Below are 27,226 nucleotides of genomic sequence, written 5' to 3'. Positions count from 1 at the left end.
TCTAATGTGTCCCAGAGACAAAGACTATGTTGTTGTCATGTTTTGTTTCCCCTGGATGGTAGTTAACTTATGAAGTGGAATGATACAGGTTTTGCATATAGACATGCTCCTGTCATGTTTCAGAAGCATAATGATCAGAGCTAGAGAACGCTCGTCAGCACTTAGCAAATAGTAACTCTGCTTCAATTGGATGGCCTTTTTTACTGGAAAGTAGTGTTTGCTTAAATCTTGAATTAACTATTTTTTAAATTAACAGTTATTTTGTTTCCTTTTTTTTCCCCAATTCTGTCCCTAGATGGTAAAAGCAATACAAGTTCTACGTATCCACCTGCTTGAGCTAGAAAAGGTTAATGAACTCTGCAAGGATTTCTGTAGTCGTTACATTGCCTGCCTGAAGACAAAAATGAACAGTGAAACTCTATTAAGTGGAGAGCCTGGAAGTCCTTATTCACCTGTGCAATCTCAGGTATATTTCAAATATAGTTAAGTGTGGTTTTGCTTAAATTTCCTTAAGAAGTTATAACTACACTTCTGTTGCTATTAGCTTGCAAACAGAGTTTGTACTACAGTTTCTTTCACTTTCTCAAAATCTGTTATTGAGTAGAAACGGATGTATTTTTTTGTGCACACCTGTGTGCCACTATCTGATGGACATATGTTGAAATGTGCCAGAACAGAGTTACCTTTTTAGTCTGTCTTCCTTTTATGATTTTCCCTTAGTTCAACAAATGGAGATATTCTGAATAGCCTGGATTTGCTGTTTTGTTGGAAGGAGGCTGGGAAACAGAATAAACAAAGGAGGAGGGGGAAAAAAAATCCTTGTTAAAAAGGTCTCCTTAGTCTGGTCTGCCTCATTAAAATATTGAGATGACTTATACTTTTTTATACACAATCTGTATTCTGGAACAAATAGACAATGTCTAATGGATTGTAGTTGCAATATTTGAGATGTATGTCATTGCATGTCACTTGGGGTGACTGTGTATCTATGAACAGTACCCATTTCTGTACATGGGAACTTCAGTTTATATATTGTTGACATTACCTAAATGCAATAACCAGCTGCATTTTTTGTAGTAAATTGACAACAGTTAATTAACAACAGCTAGTATGTTATGGTTGATACTTCTGCTGTTAGGTGCTGGAAGGTGAGCTCTGCCATCTGAGTACCTACTAGATACTGAGTCTTAGGGGAGGGCTCTTCTCTGACTTATTAAAATGTGTTCGATGCTCTGTACACTGAAAATAATGACCTTTGAACTTCACTATCTGGACTCCTTCGGTTTTGGTGTCTGGAAGCATAGAAAGGGGAGTCTAAAATCAGATAAAAACAACTTTTAAAAGATTTTTTTTCTGTATTTGTTACAGTCTTCTGTAGAGACAGGAGCAACTGAATTTTGCATTTTTTAACAATAGAGATTATTCATACATATTAAGGAATGTGTAAAGGTTTGCATGGTCAGGGCTGAGTAATAACTGTCCTAAGCAGAGTAAAACATATTGGGCATGTTAAATATACATTATTTTGAAACTGAAGGAATTAAGGTATTAACTAAAATTCTAAAGCTTTGATGCTTGTAATAAGAGAGCATCAAGGGTCCATTTCATCTGTCCTTTTTCCCTTGTGCCTTTGGAAACTCTTTCTCTTAGTGTTTATATACTGAGAATAATTTATCTCCTAAAATTTCTCAAGGTAGTTTTATATCTTTTCTAACAGTTGCTTTCATGAGGGTTTTCAAAGGTAATGGTTGGTGATAATGAGAAAGTTAATGTAGGTAATGATGAACCTCTAATGAAGTCTTTTTGAAGTTAATCCTATGATTAAACTCCAAATGTATTTTTAGAGCCAAAACTACACAAGTATGCTTTATCTCCTTAAAAAAATTTTAAGGGGGAAAAAAAAAAAAAAAAAGCAAGCAACTAATTGTTTTATTTTTCTAGCAAATTCCAAGTGCCATTGCTGGCACACTCAGTCCCCAAGGGATTATGGTGCCAGCATCAGCATTGCAGCAGGGAAATGTAACTATGGCAACAGTAGCAGGTATGACACCGTAAAGAAAAACTGGCACTTTGCTCTTAATTTTGGTTTCTTTTATAGTTGTTACAAAAATACACAAATAGTTTTTAAAATGTGTTTCAACTTTAATACTTGAAAAGTTGTTATAATACAGTCGAGTGCCTTACTGGTTTCTGAATGTTCATTTAATTTATATGTGTACCAAGTATGTGAGTGGAGGTTACATATATAATAATAAGAGATCTTTCTGCGCAACACTACTTTTGTTAAAATACATTTCAGAGACTGGGATGTATTACTCTTCCTTTTTTTTTTCCCTCTGTTTGACAAAATCATTGCATTACCTAAAATAATTCCACTTGTTAGCTGTCTCATGCTTAATGGAGTTTGGAACCACACCTGCATGTCTGTGAAATCTTTGATATCCAAGTTGTTCTGTTATTGCATTCATTTGGACTGAAATGTTTTATCTTGCTTCTAAGCAAGGTTTTAAAACAAACAAACAGAAAAAAACTTTGACTACAAATGCAACAAAGCGATGCAGTTTGCTCCCACAGCGTATACTTCCAGAGAGGTTATCCCAAGACACAATATGTGCTTTGTGGCCTTGGTCCCAGGACCCTGTGTCCATTCACCAAGATTCTGTCACCTTAGTTGACCCGAAAGTCTAGATGTCACCCAGCTGACTGCCCTAATCAGTTGATGCACAGAGGTGTGGTTTTGGTGTTGTGACCCTTTTTGGCTGAAGAGTTAGCTCAATTAAAATGGTGAACTATTTTATAGTGTGATAGTATAGATTTAATTTGAAAATAAATTTAGAATGCCTAAAATACAGGGAAACATATGCAGATTTTTGTGGATGGAAAAAATTTTACTATAGCATAGAGCACATCTTGCATGCTTACCAGAAAAGAATAGTTGATGTACTGTCTGCAGTGTTGATGTGTTTGTGTGTTTAAAGAGAATAATATTTGGAGGTCTTTTATCTACCTATAATCTTTGTTGCTGTTTTATTTTAAGGGGGAACAGTGTATCAGCCAGTCACTGTGGTCACTCCACAAGGTCAAGTGGTGACACAAGCACTGTCACCTGGGACTATTCGGATCCAGAACTCTCAGGTTTGTTTCCTGGGCTTCACAGATTAGTATTCTGGGTTGAAATAAATCTCACTGGTCTTAAGAGTTTTAGTTTAAATTTGACAGACTATCAATTAATGCAATCACTACTCTAGGAGTTACAAGTTGTATAACATGTCATAAGGTCCCAGACAGATCTCCCTTGCCGTGACAAATCATCATAGTTCCTACTTGTTAAAGATCTTGTTTTACTGATGGCAGAAAAGTATAGGTACATGGATTTTAAAAACCAAACAAACAAAAAATCACCCCCAAACCCAACAAACAAAAAAACCCCACACCAAACCAAAACCCACTCTGAATTAAATAGATACTTTTTCAGTTAATACAACTTATCTAATTGTTGAACTAGGTTTATGGCTGGATAGATTACTATATTGCATTATGGTGCCACACTGCTGTTGTCAGAAGTTTGACTTTTTGTCACGATGGCAACCACTAGTACTGTGAAACTGTATGTATTTCAGAATTTATGTTGAGAAGCATTTTGCCTTAAAACCTTTAAAATATTCAGTTAAGACTATGAGATAAGGGCTTTTTTTTTTTTTTTTTTTTTGGGGGTGGGGTGGGGAAGACTCTTAAAGAATTTAATCTGGAGAGCTCAAAGAAACAACTGAGGAAAAGGAAACATGAAAACTAGACCATCTTAGTTACAGAAAACCTTGCTAGCTTTCTCTTGGAGCAGGAAGTGGTAAATCAGATCTTTCAGGAATCTGGAGTCAATTAAAAAGGTGAATGAGGAGTTACCATCTTCACAGCATAAAATCTGTTGGTAATCACTGACTCACTGTGTTGTCTTCTTTCTTCTTCTGACCTTCCAACCGAGAAAGCATGCTTGGAATATCCTTATCTTCTTATTGGCAGTAGAATGCATGTACTTGCCCATATTCTTCCCTAGAATGTATGCTGTTCTCTCCTCAGATGCCTTTCAGAAAGAAATGTTTAGAATTACTCTCCTAGACTTGTGTTTTTGAAGGAAAATGCTTTTTATGCCTCTGATTAAAAAATATAATGCTGAGTGGAAAACAATGCCTATAAACAAAAAAAGACTTGACCTATATATACCTGTGGCTACTCTTCATGTTGTTAGGAATCTCCAAACCCATTTATGCATAGGTTTGGACCTGTATCCCTTGTCATCCATAGGAAATCCTTCAAATTCTTCTTTTTCAGCGTTTCAGAATGCTGTGGAGGTGCTATTGAAAGTTTATTATAAAGCCTCCGTATACAAGCAGATTATTTAGAATGCAAAACATTGGAAAGAAAACTGTGCTCCAAAGATATATTTGTTGTAATTTGATAGCTTAAACCTCATTTTAAAACTTGTTTTATACAGGACATAGACATAATGACTGGCTTGAAGAAATTGCTCCATAGTCTGAAAAAACTAATTTAGAATTATTTCAGTTATAATTATCTGAAATATAATCTCATATGAAGTTTATATATAAGCTGTTTCTTCTTATCTCTGAATAAGCATTTAAGAACATATTCCCTAATGTTCAGATAACCAATGTGCAAATGATTTGATATATCCATAGGAAGTGAAAAAGAAAGCAAAAGTAAGAAAGAACTACAAACCTTTAGGAAAATAGTAAATGTGTTGTAAGGTGAATTAAGGGTTCTACCATATATATATATATCTTGTTGATCTTTGAGAATTTAAATGCATTAATTTAGCAGGACCTTTATGTCTTTGTTTGCAACTCTAGCTTCTAGCATAATAATTAGTTTTACTTAAGTCCTTCGTTTCAGTCTTAGATCCAGTACCGTTTTACTGTTTTCTCAGTTGCTTATGTTTGCACACAGTGAGTATATTCAGCATTGTATTTTTTAATTGCTCTTCACATGTGCAAATGACCACATAGAGTGACAAGGCAAACGGATCCCCAGGATAGTGTAGATTTGTACAGAGGATCATTAACGTAGGTGGATTTTATTCTAAATTACAGTAAATCAGCATTTGACTGTTGTCACAGGATCACGTACACAGCCTGATAACAGCTGTAATTCTTAAAACAGAAGTTACATGAAATGTGAAAACTATAGAAATCTGATACAACATTTTCCCTGGATAAAGACATTTAGAATGCTATTGTAGGAGAGCTCCTATTGTAAGTCTTCCCTAGAAAATAAAGTAGCTTTTTATAATCAGCATGCCTCAAGCCTAATTTCTTTTCATTCCTTCTATAAATGAGTTATTCATACATTGATACAGAATACTGCTATTACTGTGTTAACTGCCTTATTTCTGCTAAAATTATATGTGCAGCTTCAGTTGCAATTAAACCAAGATCTTGGCATCTTGCATCAAGATGATGGCTCATCAAAAAATAAAAGAGGAGTTCTTCCCAAGCACGCCACAAATGTGATGAGATCTTGGCTTTTTCAGCACATAGGGGTAAGGACTGAATGTGGTCAGGAGACCCAGGTTTTTATGTAACTCTTTTATGTGGTCTCTTATGATTTTACTTCATAAAGAAGGTGAATTTATTCTGTTGTCATTTCTATAATCTCAGTTCAGTTTTCCCTGAAGTCATTTGGAGTAATTCCACAATCGAACGTTGCTCGACTTTCTTATTTTAATAAGTAAGTTGCATTTGTACCTTGTGATCTCAAATGGGATCTTTCATCATTGTGTTGAGGACTTAATGTTCGCTACACCCTGGTTCATGGCACAAGGGAAAATAGTTCCATCTGTGGTTTTGGTTGAATTTTTTTTGTAGAGGAGAATTTCAAATTTTCTGGCTTTATCGCCTTTTCCAACAGTCCTTCTAATGCATACCAAGTGTGTTACTGTCTACTTGTCCTTTCAGCAGAATGTCTTTCTTTTGCATAAATACTTATCCTGAAAGGATAAATTAGTCTCAAGTTCTATCACAATGTTTAGTTGATTGATATCCTGTCTTTTACAACATTTTACAACAGACAAATGACACAGGGAAACTGCGTGTACGCTTCTTATGTTACGTACGCTCTCTTCATCTATTTAGTTCAGAGTAGCTTTATTTAACTAGAAAATGTATGTCAGTACCCTCATATGACATTGCCTTTAGACAGCATAACTAATCAGATCTTGTCACATGCTGTGTTGCCCAGGGATCATGCTGTTTAATAAAGACTGTCAGCCATGAGAAGCTTTTTCTTCCGAATTACACATCAGCAGTTTAATGGAATCATATACACTTTTAAGGATAAAATCAGTTTCATTTAGTAAAGCAGTCTTTGTTAAATGATTTTTATCTATAAAAGTTTGTGAGGTTTCTAAAGTTTGGTTTTTAACAAGTCAGATGGTCTTAATCTATCTAGCAGCTTTAATCAGTTGTAATAAAGGAGTCCTTATTTTTGATGAGGAGATGAAACAAGCTTATGCCTTTTTTGTCTGCTTTTTTGTCCTATTTAGCATCCATATCCAACAGAAGATGAAAAGAAACAGATTGCAGCACAAACAAATTTGACACTACTCCAGGTTAACAACTGGTAAGAGCAAAAACTCTTACTTAATGTCTGTCACTGTCTCCACATGCTTATAACATAGAGAAATAGTTAAAAGTATAACCTGGACATCTGGAGTTAAATTTGCTGGCTTACCTGTGTTACAAAATACATATAAAAATACAAGAATTACGCACTGATACACAAGCATATTATTTTTATGGTAAGGTTTAATAATACTTGTGCCCTTTAAATTATATAAGGACTCCAGAAACTTTGCAACATTAAGGAATTACGTTCTGTTCTATTGCTGAAAGAGATGGAAGTACTCTCATGTCTCTTCTGCAAGTAAATAAATTGAAGTTTAAAGGCGTTTAGTGACCTGAAGATCTGAAAAGTGTTCTCTGGTAATCATGGTTGCAAATGTTAAGAAGTTACTGTCAACAGATATGCATTCTGCTCTCCTATCAAAGGGTGGTACTTTGAGCAGTAATGTCCAAATGGAGAGTGTCAATAACTCAACTACTCTAGTTCATGGTCTCAACATGTTTTAGCATGTCTTATCTTCACTAGAGGTTTAAGATAATACACCTGCCCCTGCAGAAGAGAAGAGTGAGGGTGCCGACATGCATCCTCTTCTGCTTGTGGTGTTGGTTCCTAAAATTATTGCAGCTAAGTCCAACAGGGATCTTCCTCAGATTTCAAAGATGACGCTGGCTGCATGGCTGCAGAGGGGCTCCGGTGGGGAAATACTCAAGATAGTGGCAGTACACTGATTCCAAAAGTGGAACAGTGTAACTATGCCTGTGTGACACGGTAGTAACGGAGCTCTGTGGTACTGGGATCCGACTAATGTCTCTGCAAAGCATTGCATTACACCATGTGGACCTGCCAGCTGCACCCTACTTCCTTCCACTGCAGGTAACGAGGGGTCCTGAATATGTTTTGTCAGATTTAGCAAGGGATGCTATCCTCAGTCACAGCTCCTTGCCACATCTGGCTACATTGACACTGATTCAGTTAACTGCTTGTAGCTAAGTGAGGTGTGATTTAAGTATCTTCTTCCTGTTCACTAGCAGAAAGGGGAAGGGCAGCAATTAGCATGCACAATAAACAAGTGAAAATCAAGGAACGAAAAGGAATTGGGAAGGATCTGAAAAATATGTTTGCTATTGTCTCCTGGATCAGGAACCAGACCTTGTAAAGCCAGGGAGCCTATAAAATAAGTAATACGGGAGCTTAAGGAAGTAAATGAAACCAGACTAAACAAACTAGGTTAGGCAGGAGCTAGATTTTAGGTGAACCCTAATGAGAGGAGTATCGGCTTTCTGAGCTGTGCTGTCAGCAAGTTTTCTGGTGCTTAGTTCTTAATAAGATCTTGAAATGTACATCTGTCATGCTGTCTGAAGAATTTCCCCTTCTGAGGTTGAGGGGGGGAAATACTGCTAGCAGCAAAAGGATAGAAGTACTTTCCTAGCTAGTTTGCCAAAATCAAAGGATGCCAGTATTCTAGAAGCAGTTTTAGGTGTTAGAAAGAGTGTCAAGCCAAGCTGGTAGGGAGAAGATTTTATATTCTTAATTGTTTTTTTCCTGCTGCATACTTTGTGAATCTGAGGGAGAGAGAATTTACAGCCAACTGGTCATAAGTACTTCTTGCCTTTGATTGTGTTTAGGTTTATCAATGCTAGAAGGCGAATTCTTCAGCCGATGCTGGATTCCAGTTGTTCTGAAACTCCAAAAACAAAGAAGAAAACAGCTCAGAACCGACCAGTTCAGAGGTTCTGGCCTGACTCCATTGCCTCAGGAGTTGCTCAGCAGCAGTCTAATGAGCTCACGATGTCAGATGGTAAGGAGAACTGGCTAAACCACAGATAAAGAAGTTAATTCCTCTGTAACAGGGAAATGAAGGGTTTGATGCATTTGGGGGGAGGGGAACTTCTTGATATTTCAGTATAAATGTGGTTTTAATCTGGAAAAGCGACAGAAATGTGTCAGTTTTTCCCTCTTAAAAACCATTCTGTGTTTTGAGGGGTATTTTACTGAATTCATTTGAGAGACTGTTGTTTTTGTTTCAGAAGTTCCGAACTGACAGAACAAAGGTTAGATGGGCCAACTATGTTTTCTTAGTATGCGTACACATGTCAGTAGCATTCTGTTTGATTAGCAGTATTGGACTGCAATTTCAGTTTTGTGACATCTCATCCTGTTGGTGTTCTTTCGCTATTGCTGGAGGGACTGAGCCTCTGCAATTCTATATAAGCCTCATGTGTTTCAAGTTGAACACTGAGAAGCAGAGAAATGTAATAGAGCCTCCAAGGGTTTAGACTGATGTAACTTTCTTAGCATCAGATCAAACAAATTGACTTAATTTCAGAAAGATAAGTAACAGCTTTAATCTCAGGACCATCCTTTCTGTCCTGCCACCTGCTGCTTTTTTGCTTTCTGGTTTGTAGCAACTTTTCCCTTAGCCTCCACTGGATCTGACAACAGTTTTATCCATTTAAACCACCTTAGATCTCTGTGAACACTCCCATTTTTCTGCAGTGAATTAAGCTGGAATACTTTGCAGCAATGGGCTTGTCATGAATTCATAGGAGAATTGCTGTAATGGGTGTCCGTAACACAGCTAAGTTAACAATTCCTGGACAAATTAATTCTAGCATTTACTGATATTTAAGTGTTTGACAACCTATATAGCTTTTATTTTCATTTAGCTCCTTAAGTTTTCTTCCTGTTGATTAGAAACAAACTCTGTTATATATAAATATGTATTACTTAAGATTAGAAATCGAGAAGGGTGCTAAAGTACTACAATTATGCTTCTCCAGGTGCTGTTGTTACAATTACAGCTCCAGTCAACATGAATGTAGACAGTCTCCAGTCTTTGTCATCCGATGGTGCTACTTTGGCTGTTCAGCAAGTTATGATGGCAGGGCAAAGTGAGGATGAGTCTGTAGACAGCGGTGAAGATGATGGAGGAGATCTCTCAACAACAAATATCAGTGGGCTGGTCTTGGATAACAGCGATTCTCTGCAGTAGGAAGCAAGAGAGTGTGACAAAATGTTTAGGAAAAAGAATGAACTGACTGACTGTTTTTATAGTTTGCACAGCAAACATTTTACACAAGTTTTATTTCTAATATGTTTTATATGTAGATATAGAAGGGTGCACTTTTTTGTATTTCATAGTAAGCTTAAAGAGTGTTTTTGCAGGTGCAGCAACTTCTTTCAAATGTGTTGTTCTATCATTTCTTTTCCTTTTTCTTACTTCAGAAAATTATATCTAGTAATATAAAGAACCACATAAGCACCCCTTTGTTCTATGAATTGGAAGTGCTGCAATTTCTAAAAAGTTACGCAGTTTCAATTAGTGCTGTTATTTAACACAGCTCTTGATGGGCAGGTGATGTAAATTTAAAGCATGTGACACTAGTGTGTGGAACTTGATGGTTAAGTTAGATGCATATATTTGAAAGATGCTTCTGCACCTTAAAAACTGCTAGTCTGAGGTGGACAGCAACACACATAAAAAGAAAATGTTGATGTGTGATTCAGTAGCGAATGTATGGCAATTTAAATAAGTTTAGTTTCTCTCATAGTCCGTGAGCCTGTTTATCATTTGCTATAAAAACTCCTATTTTTACCTTGCCGGGGTTATTGGATAAAAAATATTTTTATAAATTCACTAGGAATTGGGATGACGACTGTATTAAGCAGGAGGAAAAAAAAAAATTTCCAGAGGGGAAAAATAAATGTTTAGTATTCCTATTTGGAAGGTCTGAAAACTGACCAAATTTAATAAACAAGCCTACACTAGCATTCTATGGTTCTCAGCTATCCCACAGTGATATACTATATTTGATAATAGCATAAGAAGGGCCCACTGTTCGATGGGATTTTGATATTGTCAAACATTGATTTATATTATGTGTAAACTAATATTCAGATTACATTAACTCTGTATCTAGACTTGTATCTGAAGATATTTGCTAAATGACTATTCAGGTAAGTAAATTCAAATACCCATAACTTTTCCGGTTATTAGAGAAGCTTAACAGTTTATAGTTTATACAACTGCATCTGAAAAATGAAAAGTTGCCTACTATACAGTCATGAATTCTGCTATCATTCTGCTATTTTATTGCATTTGAAATATTTTCCCCTAATGCAAAAAGACTATATCTTACGGATTTATATAAAATTTCTTCAAATCTGAAGGTCACTACCAGAATATACAGCAGGCTTTATTAGAGTAGAAAATTTTTGTGTGTCATTTAAAAACTAAAAGCTAGTGATGAAAAGGCTTTTTTTTTTTTTTTTTAAATGCTAACAGTTAATTTTTTTTTCCCCCAAAGTTTGGAGTCTGTGTCTGTCTATCCATGAACACTTACTTTTGGAACTTTGTAGTTCCCGTTGTTAAGTACAAATAGCAGACTCCAAGAGTCTCATGGTATGATCAACATCCTCTTTCCCCCCTGTCCATTTGTCACAGTGTTGGATGAGATCAAAGCCAGAACTTCCTTCTGATTTAGACCAAATCTAGTTGCATTTCTAACATGACAGGGAAGAAGACGTTAGCTTTTAGAATCTTCAGATATTGTATTTGAACAAAGGCCTTTGACAGATGCAAGTATTTAACTGAATACTTAATTTCTGCTTCACAAAACACTCAGGCATGTGCTTAGGTCCCATTGATTTCAGCAGGATTAACATGTGTACTTTTTGACATACTCAGATGGTTGGAAGTTGGTCTCTAAAGATTTTCTTCCAAGGCAAGTGTAAGTTGGTATGGTCAGTAGCGCTGGCATACATACATGGAGAATACAGACATACATGGAGAATAATACTAGTTTTCAACGACTAGTAGCTATTTTGAAAAATTGGCATTGGCTTTTACTCAACACAAGTGGTGCTTCTGCTATGGCTTTTGCTTATTCCTGGCTGCAGATCTTGCTTCTTAGTTCAAATACTGTAATGATCTACTCCAGCTGGAGTGGTAATTTCTGATGAATTTGTTTTCTTCTAACTTCTCTGCTTTGCCACTAACATGCCATGTTTGTCAAAAAGCATAGTAAATGAATAATGAAAGATGTAATTAGGAAGGCTTTGATATAGCAGAATTATGTCAAAAGCTATTGCCAAATCCAGTTTGACCCCAAAACATTTAAAAAGACAGCTATCAAGTACAGATCATGCTACTTTGGAAACATTCAACGTACTGCTGCTATAAAGGATACCTGAGATGACTAGAACTGAGAAACAGATTCTGTATTTTTCTTTTTTCGTCGTCGTTTTTGATTTAACTCCGAAGTGCTTCATCACCCCCACAGTTTCCATTATATAGTGGGTTATACGTTTTGGTTTGTTTGGAGTTTTTATTTAGCTACTCTTATTCATATTTAATAGTTCATTAATCTTTATTTCTAGCACGTAGGCAGATGAATAGTCTACTTTTTCAGGCCTATGGACAAATACTTGCTTGTCCAAATCAACCTGTGTTGGAGGAAGAGGCCATTTCTCACTATCTCCTTTTTCTCCCTGACCAGTTGATGCTGCCTCAGTTCTACCAGCAGAGCTTTCCCTAGCCTGCTTCAAGGTAGTCTAGAAAGCAGCTAAGCCGGCAGAACTGTTGGGTTAGCAAGTAGCCAGCAGTGAAGGGAAGAGTAAACCAAAACAGGCAAAACTTCTGTGGTTTGGAGATAACGGGGCAATGGGCATTTGCCCACACTTCAAGACTATGAGAACTGAGATCTTAAATTGTTTTAATACCCTCTCTTTTTTTAAGATCTACACAGCTGACTGGAAGAGAGTTCAGGAATATGTGGTTTATGTGCCACTTGGAACTCAATTGGAAACAACTAGGCATCGGAGTTTGCAAGCTTACTGAAGTTTATTTTGCAGAAAGAAACTCTTACCTGGTTAGCTTTTTTTTATTCCCCCTACCTTACATGCAGACGAAGTTTTATTCTTCTGAAACATTTGCAACCTTGTCTTCAGCTAGTTTATCAATACCTAGAAAGTGAAGTTGACAAAATTTACTGTGAAAGGGGGGGAATATGGAATAGTTTTACTGTCACATCAGAAACTGCAAACCATAGGGATGTGAATTCCTAAAACTGAAAAGGCTTTACCAGTGCAATCAAATGTATTGCTTAACATATGGAACTCAAACCTTTTCTTTTATTCTGTAGTGGGTATGAGCTGCACAGAAACACTTGTTCTTTTCACGATTTAAACAAAAAAAAAAAAAGTAGTGACCTTAGTGTTTTGATGTGTAAGAAAGATTTCTGTACTTCAGGAAAGGTACATGTTCACGTTAGTTTAAAAAGTCTTTACAGGGAAACTAACTTTAAACCCATGTATAATTCCCCCCCCCCTTAAAGTCCTATTCATATGCAATAGAACTAATTTGTTTTTAACATCAGTGTAATTCTTCTGCAGTTATGATTATTGAAACTTTTTTTCAACATAATCTTGGTCATTAATCCAAAACAGGGTTCTCAGTCCAATTTTTTCCAACATTTCTGTAACAGGCAAGGCAATTTCCTGTTCTGTAACTTTAGATAAACACTGCATTTTAGGAAATTAATTCAAAATCGATTAGGATGTGTTTTTAAATGACTGTTCCAAAGAAATAATCATGTTGGAAAACATTTAGAGTTGACAGGCATGGCTCTGGCTCTGCAGAGAGATCCTCAATCTGGATATTGGGTCAAAGTGGAGTCCTGCTGACCTCAGGGAAGCTCTGTAAGGCTGCATGTCGGGCTGCACTTATCTGCAAGAGAATCAGTTCCTTGTTCTGGTCCCTGATCACTAGTGGGAACCGTTGTAGAACCCTCCAACTTTGTTGCCTGCATACCTAGGTTTTCTTCCAGTGGAAACCAGGATGTGGATGAAGGGCTTGGAAGAGCAGCAATTCATGTTGACCTGGTGTGCACCACATACTGTTTTGATGTTCAAAATGTGGCCAGAAAGCAGACCTATGCTGCAGAATTAGAGTTCCCGGTTCCTGTGCTTTAAAAGTAGCTTCAGGTTTATGGATATTCTAGTGGAGTAGGGCCACAAAGACTTAATGCATGAATAATATATCTGTTTGTTTCTGGTAGAATTAGAAGGCAGTTCAGCTTCCTGGCTTTATGAACTTGACAGCCCAAAGGATGAAACAAAGCCTTTTCAAAGGGTGATAGTTTCATAAAACCATTAGACTTGTAGCACTTAAACGAAAAAACAAAACACCCTGGTATTTTGAAAAATTGGAACACATGCATTTAATTGTAACTATGTTGATTTAAGATTTATTTTCTGAAGCTGAGTCATCTTGGGAGAAAAAAATGAGTATTTGTCTATGCAAGACACAGGTGTCAAAAACGTGTGAATTACCCATTTTTAGGTGCTGTATTGTTATTGTCTTTCTGACTTCTGTTACTTTGATCAGTCTTTTAAATTTTTTAGCCTTATATTCAGCTTAGTTTTTAGAGCTGAATAGGCAAAATGTAATTTTGAAATCTTGTTGGAAATGTAAGTTACCATTTCCTTATGAAAATCTCGCATGTTAAACAATTAAGTGAAATGTTTTGGTTTCGTAATAATAAATTCAAACTCTCACCACCTCCTAAAAACAGAGCATATCCATGAAAATGCACGTTTAATTGTAGTGTGCAAATGATCAAATCATCAGCCTTGTGCTGAATACATTTTGATTTTTACTGTTCAGTGTAGCTGAATAGTAAAGCAGGTTTGTTTTGCCAAACTCAAAACTCATTGTGAATCCCTCCCCCCATCCGCCTTTGGCTTGTTAAGCTCCTTCAGATAGGTTTGGGGTTGTTTAATTTTTAAGTCCTAAAGCAACATGATCATCCAGTGTAAAGTGTAGTGAAATCGGCACTAATGTGTTTTTAAGTGATTGCCCAAATCATGTTATTTGTTCATTCTTGTCACCTGGAAATATAAAATCTGTTCCTTTTCTGAGACTTAGTTCTTTAGGACCTGCTGAGTGATCGCAGCTGGCTTTGCCAGAGAAAAGCAAGGTGTGAGAAAGCAATGAAATGCCTTACCAACCTTGTAGACTACTATAAAGATACTGACTTCACGTTAATAGAATCCAGGTTACGTCACCCATAAATCTTTCTGTGAGTTAGCAACATTTGGTCTACACAATCGACAATCTTTAAAATGTGAACCCTGTAACTTTTTTTCCTTGGTTGTTAAGGGATTTTGCAGCAACTGATCTATCAAGGGATAAAATTAAAAATCAGAATATACTTCATGGATGACTTATTTTTACACTACTGTTCTCTGTGAACTGAAAAAGCACATTTATAAAGCAAAGCATTCACTTTTCTTTAACATTATTGTTTGGCTGAAAGACAAATGTTTTTAAGAAATCTTGAGCACACTTTCAAACTGCTTAACCAGTTCCAGGCCAGGGACAATCCTCGGCCTTTTAATTTGTTTGGGTTTTCTTGTTTATGCAAATGAAGAAAAATGTTTTCTAGTTCTTACCAGTATGGGGATTTTTATTATGCTTTTGTAATGCAGGAGCAGCTTCAATGAAAGAATTAGCAGGTAAATATTCCATAATATGTGTGACTTCATTTTTTTTGTTGTTGTTGTTTCAAAATTGTTAATTAAAATGGCATGGACATCAAACTTCCAATAATGGTTCCAAGCATATATAGTGACAACTCATTTGAAAAGACTTCCTCTTGTGCAAGTCCCATGTGTTAACTTGCTTGGGCAGATAGATTGTAATTCTAAATTTCTAAAATCATCATGTTCTACTAGATCAGAAATCTTTGGGAAATGAGCAGACTTTTTATTACAAGATAGTGATTCCTCTCTAGCAAAAAACTCGTTTCATTCAGTGTGTATGAGTCTTACTCGGCAAAGATGAAGTCAGACATGGGTGTTCTGAAGATAAGATATACCTCTGCTTAGCACTGAAGCATTATTTATTCCTACTCTTACTTCCCCAGCGTCTGTCATGGTGTCATCCAAGTATGATCCCTGAACAATGCAGCCCTGAGCCCAATACCTCTGGCTGAAGGGGTTGTATGTGACTGTACTGCCTAGGGCTGGTACAGCCTTGTGACGCCATGCCAGATTTTTACAGCTTTTTACTTGAGAATATGTCTCCGAGGATTTTGAATCTTTTTTTTTTTTTTTTTTAAGGGTTATTCTGTGATTAACCGAATAGTATGTGTTCTGAGTAGTATGTCTTCTAGACACAGGAATATTTAACCATAAAATCAGACTGGTTTGTGTTGGGAGGGACCTTAAAAACCATCTAGTCCCAACCCCCCTGCCACGGGCAGGGACACCTTCCACCAGACCAGGTTGCTCCAAGCCCCGTCCAACCTGGCCTTGAACACTGCCAGGGAGGGGGCAGCCACAGCTTCTCTGGGCAACCTGGTGCCAGCGTCTCACCACCCTCACAGTAGGGAATTTCTTCCTTATATCCGATCTAAATCTTCCCTCTTTCAGTTTAAAACCATTACCTCTCGTCCTGTCACTACATGACCTAGTAAAAAGAGCACTCGATCGTTTCTTTGACATTAAATGAGTGCCTGAGAATAACTCCTGGTGATAACACTGTAAATAGTTTTAACTCCACTGCTGCGAGGAAGCAATTTTTTCCTTAATCTGAAGAGAGTAAAAAAACCAACCAAAAAAACCCTCAACCTGTAAACCAGATTATTTCACCTAAATTATCTCCAATATAGTGTATTCCTAGTCTGTTGGTTTTAAATTTCCCTGAAAGATGAATTTGCCTTCTTCAAGAAGGCATTTCAGGAATCAGAAGCATAGTCATAAGTAACTGATGAGCCTGTTTGCTTTTGTGGAGCACCTGTTTACAAAACAGTAATCCTTTAGTATGCAGTTTAGGGCTGTTTAAATACCTATCTGTAGAAAACCGGAGCAATATGGGAAAATAAACATGCACAGTGGAAAATGAGGATTCTGCAAAAAGTAACAGATAAGGCTGGGACACACACTAGGTAACTATTATTGTATTTATTCAAAATCCATACTTAAATTCATGCAAGTTCAGAGTTGCAAGGTGTGCAGTTAAAAAAAAAAAAAAAAAAAAAAAAAAAGACAAACCACCATTTAGATACTCTACTAATACCTGAAAGCAATGTGACCTTCATGGGTCAGATTTGGTTTGTCTTCCTGATGTAACTAAGACTTCCTCTAGAGCTTATGAAGTAATTGGGGAAAACCGATGGATATTTATCTTCTCTGTTGGTCTTTGGACTTTTGTGTCACTACTAGCACAAATCAGAGTTGTTGGGCTGCCTCCTGACCAGCACACATTTTTTTCTAAATATAAACTGAAGCACATACTAAATGTGAGTGTGGTAATAAAACTTAATTTAGAGATGTTTTTGTTAAAATCCAAGCATTTTTAAACTTGAAAAATTTTTAATAGTCATGAAAAATATGCAGATCATACGTAAGAGGCTAGTGACTGATTTACATGCTATTTTTGCTCTGCTCCCCCCCACCCCCGCAACCTTTCACTGTGAGCTGCAAACTGCAGAGACTCTCCTTAATGTCTTAACGTTCATCAAATTATGTTTACTACGCATTTCTGTGTCGCACAATTTATAACTTTATTTGGTCTTTGAGATTTAGACTACTTTCAGCAGAGGCTAGCGTACGGAAAAGGGGACTTAGATGTGCAATTACACAAGCAAAGTCAATTACTGCACAGGTACTGTTTTTTCAAAGATACTTAGGAATATGTGTGGTTCCATGGTTGAGATCCAAATTAAGGCCAGGAAGGGGGGAGAGACAATAATTTCTGTTACTGGTGTCTCACTGTATTTTTATAGTGGAACAAGAGGGTGATTTTTTTTCTTTTTTTTTTTAATACACAAAAGGACTATTTTGCACAGCTGATTCTGATTAACTTTCTTAACTTAGTACTATAGCTGGATTGAAAGCTGAAAGCTTCTGAAAACTTTGAAGAAGCATCATCAAATAAAACTCAGAATTGCAAAACTCCAGAGATTTTGAGTAACTATGTTGGTATTTGTTAGATAATATCTGTGCTGCCTTTTCAGCTTTTCAGATGCTGGGGAAAACAATACTGAGTCACTTCTAGACGCAGTGACACTTTAAGCAGCTACAGAAATAATCATTTTCCTCTAAGATCCTCCCTTTTGCTTTCAAGCAACTCTTTTTGTATTCCTATTCTTTCTCTTTCCTCCCCCCTTCCTTTCTTTGAAAGCTGGCAACAATTAATCCTTGATTATATACCCTAGACTTTTTCTGGGTCTCTTGAGCTTTTGAACCGTGAATAGTGTTGAATAATGACTCCACAAATCACTCCAAGATTCAAAGCCAGCTTTGCTGGAAAAAGCCCAACAACTTTACAGAACTGAGTTGTGGATGCTGCTATTTATGAATGCAGTATTGAAGTGGTAACTAAAAATAACCTGTCCTTAGCATAGATGCACAAGGTTAAAGCTAAATCACTTTAGGCATAGAACAATTTGTAGATTATTTTCCCAAATGAGTGTGTGTCATTTTTGTCACGTACGTGCTTTGTAATGTTTGTGTTTGCTCCAGTAAAAGGTTTTAGGCATAGGAATGCATATTTTAATACTATGCATCACAAAACATGGACATCTTAGGGAAACATGAAAACCCCCTCCCTATTAAAGCATACAAATCCTTAATTTAAAGACATTACACTTAGAGTCAGAAAAATCTGCTTTTGTTTTAAATTTCAGAAGAAAAATATATACTGCATCAAGTGTGTATATATTGAGTTTGCCCTGAAACTCCTGACTGGTAAATCTTATGCAGCCCCTTGCTGCTGTTACGTAATTTTGACTAAGATAACCCAAGTGCTGGCTCTTCTGGTCTTCCCAAAAGACAGCTGTTTTAAATGCCAAATCTCCATTTTTGGGCCCTTCCTGCCCACTGACACAAAGGAAGGAAAGGCTGTTATTTGTAACACAGAGCGCATCTAACAATTGGGACTTATCTTAATACCATGCAATAATTATTTGCAGTTTCTTCTAAAATACCTCCATGATTTTTTCACTGTGATATTGAACCAAAGGGATATAGGAAGGATTAAAAAATCCACTTCAGCTCAATGTCCTGATGTAGGTTAACTTTTACTTCATACTACTTGTCTTTTTATCTTGACCCAATTGCATGTGCCTGTGTGAGTTTAGTTTTCATCTGTGTGCTGTTTGCTGGGTAGTACGCTGCATCACTGGCACGCTGGCAGGCATGTCAGAACAACCGTATGCACTTAAAATTTCCTATAAGGAACAGATTCAAAAGGTATTGAGCAAATTCAAAAGGTAGTGTCAAATCAGTTCATTACCAACACTGAGTGGGTACAGATTAGTTAAATTAGGGGATCCTCTATGAAACCTCTTGTCACATTTTCATCCTGATCAGGAATCATAAGTACTGAACCTGCCACAGGATCAGGATTTCTGATCATTTAAGACACAACACCTAGACAAAATGACAAGCAGCCATTCCCCTGCACAGGCTTTGCAGACATGGGCTGGGGGAGCAGAGCAGCAAGGATGCTAAAGCTGTTTGGTGAACCACCCAGAAAGAATTCACTAATGGCAGGGTGTCAGGAAAAGTAGAAGGACTTGGACAAGCACTTTAACTTCTTGGCACTGGGTATAGTTGCGCCAAAAGGACACCTCCTAATGGGCCTTCACTTACCCTAATATTTTACAGCCTCACAAGGCAGGGAGGGAGAGGGCATGTTAGAAGGACTGATGCCTAAAACATGGTTCTGTTTAATTCAATGATTAAATCATTAATACACTGAAGAAAGGCTATGTTAGTTCCACAAATAACTAAGCAGCAGTAATGATCTTTTACAAAGTTATGGGACACTGAAGAACATGAACACACACATACACCCCTGACTTGATTGCACTATATATAAAAGGAGTTCTTCTTAGGAGTGGCAAATTTCAGCTTTTGACTCAATTTTCAGGGCTAGTTCAGGGAAGCACCAGCGTTTGTATGCTGCTTTGCACTTAAGAAACATGTATGGCTTCTTAGCTGCAAACATGTGCTTAGCTGTGATGCAAAACTACAGCGAGCATGCAAATGGGCAGCCATAAAACTACGCTGATGTCCATGGGGAAAATCTGAGCTGGAAAGATCTAAATAACAATACCAGCAATACTGTGTCCAAAGTGTAGACAAGCACATGGGTGATTAATACTGGAGAATCCAGCACACCACCCATTCAATTAAAGCATACCAAAACCCAAGACATTTAAACATAGGTGAGTAAATTCTGACAACTGAATGGTGTCATCTCTGAACAGGGTTTTTTTTCTTTTCTCTCTGTGCTGGTGCAGCTGTTTATGGGAAAAGTAACATCATGTGGCTACTTATTTCAGTGTCATGAAATGTAGACAGAGATCCTGTGAGACTTCCAGCCAGAGGCTGGAGGTGCAAGCTGTCATCAAATAAATCCATGATGGTGGCAGAGCAAAGACCACCTCCAACGGGCAGCTTGCAAAGGAGCCACTGGGGACCTTTTGCACAGATGTTTGATGAATAACTCCTCACTGGTCCTATGCTGTATAAAGAGCATTCGCACAAAATCAATAATATTCAGGGATTGCCATCTGTCAGTCATTCTCTCTTGTTTAAAGGTTATCAGTCACAAAAGGGGGGAAGCGGTGTGGCAGATAAGATGTGTGACAAAGAATAAACATTGTCTGCCACCACCACCCTCCCCAGGCGACACGGAGTCTACCCAAATCACTCGTGGCTCCCTCCAAACAATCACTACACTTGCAAAACTGATCAGAATGCTTGCACACTGATTTCCTTAAATGCTTGGCAAATACGAATGAGAGGTAACCCCATGGGCTAAAATACTCACACCTTGCAAGCATAAACAGGATGTTTGTAGATACCTGCACAGCATGTAATTAAAAACCTCTTGCGCTGCTGGCTTCAACAGCAGCACGGGATGTCTGGTGTCTGGTCTGTAAGGTGACAGTGAGCTTTAACCTTATTAAAAACGAAGAGGTTTTTTTCAACCAGATGGAGAAGAGCGGAGGGGTACAGGACACCAAGTAAAACCCCCTTTACTGTGACAGAAACGCATCCTCTGGGAACAGGGCAGTGATGGTATGAGGCATGGGGCTCAGCCTGTGCTGGAGCTGGGGCGTCCGGCTGGACCTGGAGCATGCCAGGGTGGGGGCACTCTCGCTGCCCGGGGAGGGTGATTGATGCCCCCCTCCCCACGGCTGAGCTGCAGTACAATCCGTGGTGGAAGAGGCGTGTGGTCAGTGTCACAAGCTCAGTGTTAGCTGACATCCAGAGTCTCCATCTAACATTTCTAGTAACACCTACCTCACCAGGGGAAAGTAAGAGGTGTTGTTCCCTAACCTTTTTAGTTGTCGCAAGGGACAAGTTTCTGAAAACTGAACTGGAAAACAAGCTCTGCAAAAATTGCTGACTGCCTGAAGATTTGGTGCCTCCTGTGGTTTTCCATGTCAAGCAGGAGCTCATGGTGGCTTTTGTGAGGCCATGTCGCATCTCTGTAGTGAGCACTCTTCCTTACCCTGCTGAGCCCTCGGGTTCACTGCAGTTTTCTGCATATCACACAGGCAGGAGGCAAAGCTGCCAAGAGCGTCAGCTCTGTGGGGTGGGTGATGCCTGCAAGTGTCCTCCCAGCAGGGACAAGACAGGGAGCTTGCCAGGCATGGGTTGGGCACCTGGCAGGGACTTCTTCATCGTTAGAGGCATCCTCTCCCTCTCCCCTCTTTTGCTTCCCCATTCCTTCAGCAGCCAGTGCAGGACCAGGGCAAGGAGGTATCCCGCCTGCCCCAGCTCCACACCAAACATAACCCATTATGTCCCCAGATCATCCCCTTCATGTGTTCTCAAACTGGCTGATGCAAAACCCCAGACCAGCGTGGCACACCTAGTCCCCAAGACCCCTCCAGCCTCCAGAGAAGTCCATGTTGGGTCCCAGCCTGCACCCACTGCAGGTGCCAGCTGAGGGCCATCAGTGTGGTGGCTGTTCCAAGGAGGACAGTGTGGTCACTCGGGTGCCCTTATTTCCCAGGCTTAGGTTGAGATGAAGCAGTCTTTCAGACATGCTGAGTGCTCATGTCTGGCCAAGGGTCACCACAGCCCTGGGCAGCGTTAGCCTCCAACAGCCCCAGTCGCCAAGGACCCTTGTTTAGTCTTGAAAAGCAAATTTACCTCCTTCCTCCAATCTTTCTCCAACCCCTCACCTGATTCTTATGCTCTTGCTGGTTTTCTGCAGTTGAATGGCATCCGACAGAGCAGTAGAGAGGCATAAGAAAAGAAGCCAGGGAGTACGTTTAATGTTTCCAGGTATATCTGGGGCCAAGGTGACTGGAGATGCTGGCCTGGCTTGAGGCCTGCCTGGCCTAAGTAGCACCGACTAATGGCATGAGGAAAGTGTATGTGTGCTTATCAGTAAAGTTTTCAACAGTATATTGGTAAAATTGATTTTATTCAGCGCCTTGAAGGAACACAATTAACACTTGTTAACGTCTCAGCCTGATGAAGCTATGTTTTTGATTACAATCTCCCTATACATTAATATATGTGTATATATCTCTATATGTCAAAGCATTCAGAAGATGCAGTTCTGCCATATTCCATGTCTGCAGCAGTGGTAAGGGGAGAGCAAGAGTGAGGAGGAGACAGTCACTGGCAATGTGGGGTGTTGCTGCTGAACTGGGACACAGCAGGGACTGACAACACAGTCAGCCCTCGGTAACTGATTCATCAAGGTGGCTGTGAAGGATCGACCCTTGACTGCCAATATCCCTACGGGAGTCTTCAAGGTTTTGCTCTGGAGGATGGAGGCATGAGAGGGGTGTGTCTCCTCTGAAGAACACAGCCATGTGCTAACCCACCTCCTACTCCTCCCACCACAAAAAAAAAAGCCTGGAGAGGGGGATGTCCGCCAATCTTCTGATTTTGGTCCCAGCACTTTGAACTTGGTGAAATAGAGGAATTGAAAACCTGGCTCCTGGGAGGTAGTTTATCCAGGAAAAACAGACTATATAAACAGACTATATAAACATAAACATGTACAAAAAGCCCAATCATCTTACAAATAAATAAATAACTGCATTGTTTCAGTTAGATGCTAGCAGCAATCTAACCTCTCATAGCCCACTTGTCATGGAACAAACCTTACAACAAAGAAAGCTCACCCACTATAGATGTTTTGCCCTGGCATATAAATGACATACAATGGGTCATCTCTTCAGCGCTCTGTGGCATGGCCATATTTGCCAAGTCCTCTAGGACAGTTTAAAGTATTTAATGCTTTTCAGCGAGGATGCCTCACAGTGCAGAAAGCCTTCTGCTGCCAGAGAGGCTCTCCTGTCGCTCTGCCCTCAAGCTGGTGGAGAGAAGAGGTTCACTCCTTGCTCTTACCACCGCTGCACTGCAGCTGGCCCCCCTGGGGGGGACAGGTGCAAATCCGGTCACCGTGGGTGGTGATGGTGCCAGCAGGCACTGCCATCTCCTCCTCGTCGTAGCAGATGCAGCGGGGGCAGCCGTCGGCCACAGGGCTGCCCACAGCCTGGCAGGTGGGGGGCAGGCGGGGGCACAGCGGGGCACAGGTGATGTCCCCACCAGGGTGGCAGGTACACAGCTTGCGGGCAAAGTCGATGTAGAAGGAGCGGCCGGCAGGGACGTGACCACTGGCGAAGCCTTGCATCTCACAGTCGCTCTCCAGGTAGGGGGGGCAGGCGCAGGGTGGGGGACAGGGTGGGCAGCAGCCCTCAGTGGCCATGGTCAGCCTCTCCACGTCCCTCTCGGGGCATGGGGTGCAGGCGCTGGGGTCGCACGTGGGTTTTGGGGCAGCGCTGCAGAGCAGGAGGCAGGTGAGCAACAGGCGAAGGGTGCCAGCGAGAGCCATGCTTCTGGGGAGAGAAAGGGGGAGATAGGTGCAAGCATCACGGTAGGCATGGGCACACCAAACGCCCAAGGTCTGGACCCCCAGGGTTTAAAGTGAGCAGGATGCAGCCACCTCTCCCCAGCGTGCCCATTAGCTGTTGTTTTTGTCATCTGCAGCTTGCTGGGACCCGGGTGGTTTGCTCTAAAACAGAAAGTCTTGTGCCCCAGTGCTCATCCTGGCTGGCTGCAGCATGGGCACTGGGTTAGCAAAGTCCATGTTGCAGCACACACAGATTTGGCACGATTGCCCTGGCCAGCAAATGGAACTTGTTCACCCCTATATTCACAGAATCACAGAATCATCTAGGTTGGAAAGGACCCTGGAGATCATCTAGTCCAACCATTCACGTAGCACAGTTCCCACCTACAGCATATCCTTAAACTCCAAATCGACCCAACTCTTAAACACCTCCAGGGACGGGGACTCCACCACCTCCCCGGGCAGCCCATTCCAACACCTAACAACCCCTTCTGGAAAGAAATGCTTCCTAATATCTAGTCTAAAACTTCCCTGGCGCAACTTGAGGCCATTCCCTCTTGTCCTGTCGCTTTCTACTAGGCTAAAGAGACTCATCCCCAGCTCTCTGCAACCTCCTTTCAGGTAGCTGTAGAGGGCGATGAGGTCTCCCCTCAGCCTCCTCTTCTCCAGACTAAACCCCCCCAGTTCCCTCAGCCGCTCCCCGTACGACCTGTGCTCCAGACCCTGCACCAGCTCCGTTGCCCTTCTCTGGACACGCTCGAGTCATTCAATGTCCTTTTTGTAGTGAGGGGCCCAAAACTGAACACAGGAATCGAGGGGCGGCCTCACCAGTGCCAGTACAGGGGTCAGATCCCTTCCCTGTCCCTGCTGGCCACGCTATTGCTGACACAAGCCAGGAGAGGGTCTGGGTGTCAGCTTGAGCACTTCACGCTGTGCTACCCACCACCTGGCAGCTCGCTGCTTGCCTTTTCCAGCCACTTCACTCCCTCACAGGAAGCCAAGGGGTCACCTCATCCTTGTTTCAACTTGTGAAGCCTTTGCTATTTCCAAATTGCATAACTATAAAGGTAAAACTTGAAAGCATGAACTCCATCTGCCTTCAATGTGAAAAAAAAAAAACAAACAACCAAAAAACAACCCACCCAAACCCCAACTTTAAAACTTTCCTGTTTTAAAAGCAAACTTTTGTTTGTTCAGGTTACTGCTTTATCCTTGCTCTAAGCTACTGTTCTGCCCCCTCGTTTCATCGATACAATTTAATCTAGCAGTTACTTTACCGTTGCTCGCAGTGGACTGATGGCTGTGCCAAGCAGCACAGACCCACTCCCCACAGAAAGGTGGTGGCAGCAAGGATCTCCCTTCCGCAGCCCCATGCCGAGAGCCCCCTCCTGACTCCCCGGCTTCAGCCACCTGGTTCCTCCGGGCTCCACACACAGACAGAGCAGGGCACTGCCATCAGCCACCATGAAGTCAAAGGTTTCGCACACCCCAACCTCTGCCCAGCCCCAGCAGCCCATTCACCACTGAAACCTCTGTCCCCACCTAGCAATGAAATCGGACTCCTGCAGCAGAGACAATTCCCACCAAAACAACAACATGGAGTTTGTCACTGGGCAGCTGCCGCGGGAACAGCTTGTGCCAGGCCACTTTCCCCAGTGAAATGTTCATCCTCCCTCTTAGTTCTGGAAAACCAGGCTGTGGGCTGGCTGAGTCGCTGCCCCCTGCCCCACGCCAAGTCCCCGTGGACCCCGGGTCCTGGTTACCCGGTTACCTGCAGGGTGGACGGCCAGGTGCTGTGGGACCCCGAGTGCTGTCTCTGGTCTTCAGCCCGCCCGGGGCCCTCTATTTATGTGCTGTAGGTGGTGGCTCCACCATGAAACACTGGTGGGGGGAGACGGGTAGGCGGGGAAGCCTCCATAACACAAAAGGTGGCTGGGCAGGGCCAGCAAGATGCTTATCTTGCTGGTGGTGTTGGTTTAGTTTGACTGACTGCTGACTAATCTGGCATCTCCCAGCTGTCTGCAGGTCTGTCATCTCTCCCCACGCCCCTCTTTGCAGACTTCAGCCAGGGTTTCTGAAGTGTCAGCATCCCCCTGCACTTTGCAGACTGCCGGGGGCATGGGCACCAGTGTCCAGAGGGAAAGCAAAATGATTTAAAAGCTCTAGCAAGGCAGCACAGGCGGAGAGCAGCCAACTCTGGGCTGATGCACCCCACAGTCTCCTCAGGAGCCAGAGGTGGGCACGGACCTTCTTGGGACACACATTTTATCTTCCTCTCCATGCAGCTTCCCAGGGCAGGGCAGCCCTCCCATGCAGCACAGTTGACACACACCATTTGAAGTGCTTTAGGCTCTGCATGGCTGTTCTCCTCTGGATTAAGCTGCAGCGAGCCAAGGCCATGTATCTCAGCAGAGGAGGTATGCATGAGTTTCACGTATGGGCATAACCTGTGTTCCCTGACCAGTGCAGGTAGCCTGAGCTCCCCTGGGGGCCATTTGCTCCCTGGTGTGAAAGTGTCTTAGCCTGAGGTGCTAATAAATTCGTTGGAAATGTGTCCCCCAACTTCGCAAGAGCAATGGGATGAAAAGCAGAGACATCTTGCAGCACACAGGACTGTGGAGAGCAGCAAGAGTTTTGGAGGCACCCGACCCCCACGCACACCCCTCGAAGCAGGAGGTGTTGGGAGAAGAGCATGGGCGGGTGCTGCAGGATCAGGGTCCAGCTCATGCACCCGAGCTGGGTGCCATGCTCAGGGCAGTGGGATGGGATGCTGCCGGGGCCTCGCCCTCCTCCCACCACCCTCTCATGGCTCCTTAAGATTGAAAATCCCCATTCCTCTGGTAGAAGCATGGGACCCCTGCACCCTGCAGAGCCCGAGAGCACTGAGCTGCACTGAGTTGGGGGGGCTGCCTTTTGTTGGACACGTAAAATACCGATAGGGCCTCAGTGGTGAGGGAAGGGAAACAAACTCGCAAGACCAGTTATCTGGAAGGGGTCGTCACTGTCAGAGGGCAGCCCTGGGGATGAGGGGAGAAGGGAAGGTGGGTGGTGGGTGAAACACTGCTAGGTCCTGCTGCTGCCACCAGCCTGTGTGTGGGCATGTGTTTACAGGTCCTGCAGGGATTTCTGCAGACAAGGCAAATGAAACCTCCCCCCCTGCTTCCTGAGGCCTTTTCCACCCCAGAGACACACTGGGCAGGATAGCACCAGCCAGTCCCTCTCAAGGACCAGTACGCCCAACCCAGCACCCTGGGGTGCAGGTGGGGCAGCACTCTGCCCTCGGCATGTGCTGTGGGGCACGTTTGCATCCTCAGGGTCCCAGCCTGTGGCTAACTAGAGCAGATGTAACACAGACACCCCTGGCCAGGGCAATGCCACTGTCAGATGTGCCTGCTGGGGGCAGGGGGCTAGGGGCCTGGGGAGCCCCTCGATGAGGCTGGCTCCAGCCCAAGTGGGGCAATCTCAGAACATCTGGAGCTTGCACCCAACTTTATTAGTTCCCACATTCCTAATTAACAAACAGAAGCCTCTGTAAATATTTGTGGTTAATACTCAGCAGTCACTTCACCCTCTGCTGAAATGCAGCTGCCTGCCCCATCGCCTGCCTTCAGCTGGCGGCCACCGCCCCACAGTACTGCTGAGGCTGCTGCTGGGAGCGCTGGGTTTGGGCTGAGCCAAAGCGGCCGTGTG

At 41.5% G+C, this 27,226-nt stretch overlaps 2 protein-coding genes across 7 annotated transcripts in view; one reads left to right on the top strand and one right to left on the bottom strand.

Moving 5' to 3' along the window:
• Positions 1-15,240, top strand: part of PKNOX1 (PBX/knotted 1 homeobox 1) — a 40,367-nt gene extending 25,127 nt beyond the window's left edge. For 5 of the 6 annotated variants that reach the window (XM_026868007.1, XM_026868014.1, XM_026868031.1 and 2 more), the window contains 7 exons: positions 296-466; positions 1,942-2,041; positions 3,038-3,135; positions 5,426-5,554; positions 6,557-6,633; positions 8,262-8,434; positions 9,417-9,736. In XM_026868007.1, the coding sequence (XP_026723808.1) occupies positions 296-466; positions 1,942-2,041; positions 3,038-3,135; positions 5,426-5,554; positions 6,557-6,633; positions 8,262-8,434; positions 9,417-9,628 (960 nt within the window). In that variant the 3' untranslated portion in view covers positions 9,629-9,736. Of the gene's footprint in view, positions 1-295; positions 467-1,941; positions 2,042-3,037; positions 3,136-5,425; positions 5,555-6,556; positions 6,634-8,261; positions 8,435-9,416 lie in introns of all 6 variants that reach the window. The other variant, XM_026867993.1, reaches the window with a different exon arrangement.
• A 6,864-nt stretch (positions 15,241-22,104) lies between these two features.
• LOC113479544 (fibulin-2-like) lies at positions 22,105-25,341 on the bottom strand. The gene is made up of 2 exons (XM_026847664.1): positions 25,308-25,341; positions 22,105-23,522 (listed from the first exon to the last, which is right to left on the bottom strand). The coding sequence occupies exon 2, from the start codon at positions 23,516-23,518 to the stop codon at positions 23,015-23,017; it is 504 nt and encodes a 167-aa protein (XP_026703465.1). The 5' UTR covers positions 23,519-23,522; positions 25,308-25,341; the 3' UTR covers positions 22,105-23,014.
• Positions 25,342-27,226: the final 1,885 nt, after the last annotated feature.

This window comes from Athene cunicularia, assembly GCF_003259725.1.
Source record: "Athene cunicularia isolate RWA chromosome 1 unlocalized genomic scaffold, athCun1 chr1_part1, whole genome shotgun sequence".
In the NCBI taxonomy this organism is placed as follows: Eukaryota; Metazoa; Chordata; class Aves; order Strigiformes; family Strigidae; genus Athene; species Athene cunicularia.
The sequence above is the reverse complement of the archived record's forward strand: the minus strand, read 5'-3'. Positions and strand labels throughout refer to the sequence as shown.

Bases quoted from the DNA above. Each gene is read 5' to 3' on its own strand.
- LOC113479544 (XM_026847664.1), bottom strand. From the start codon at position 23,518: ATGGCTCTCGCTGGCACCCTTCGCCTGTTGCTCACCTGCCTCCTGCTC.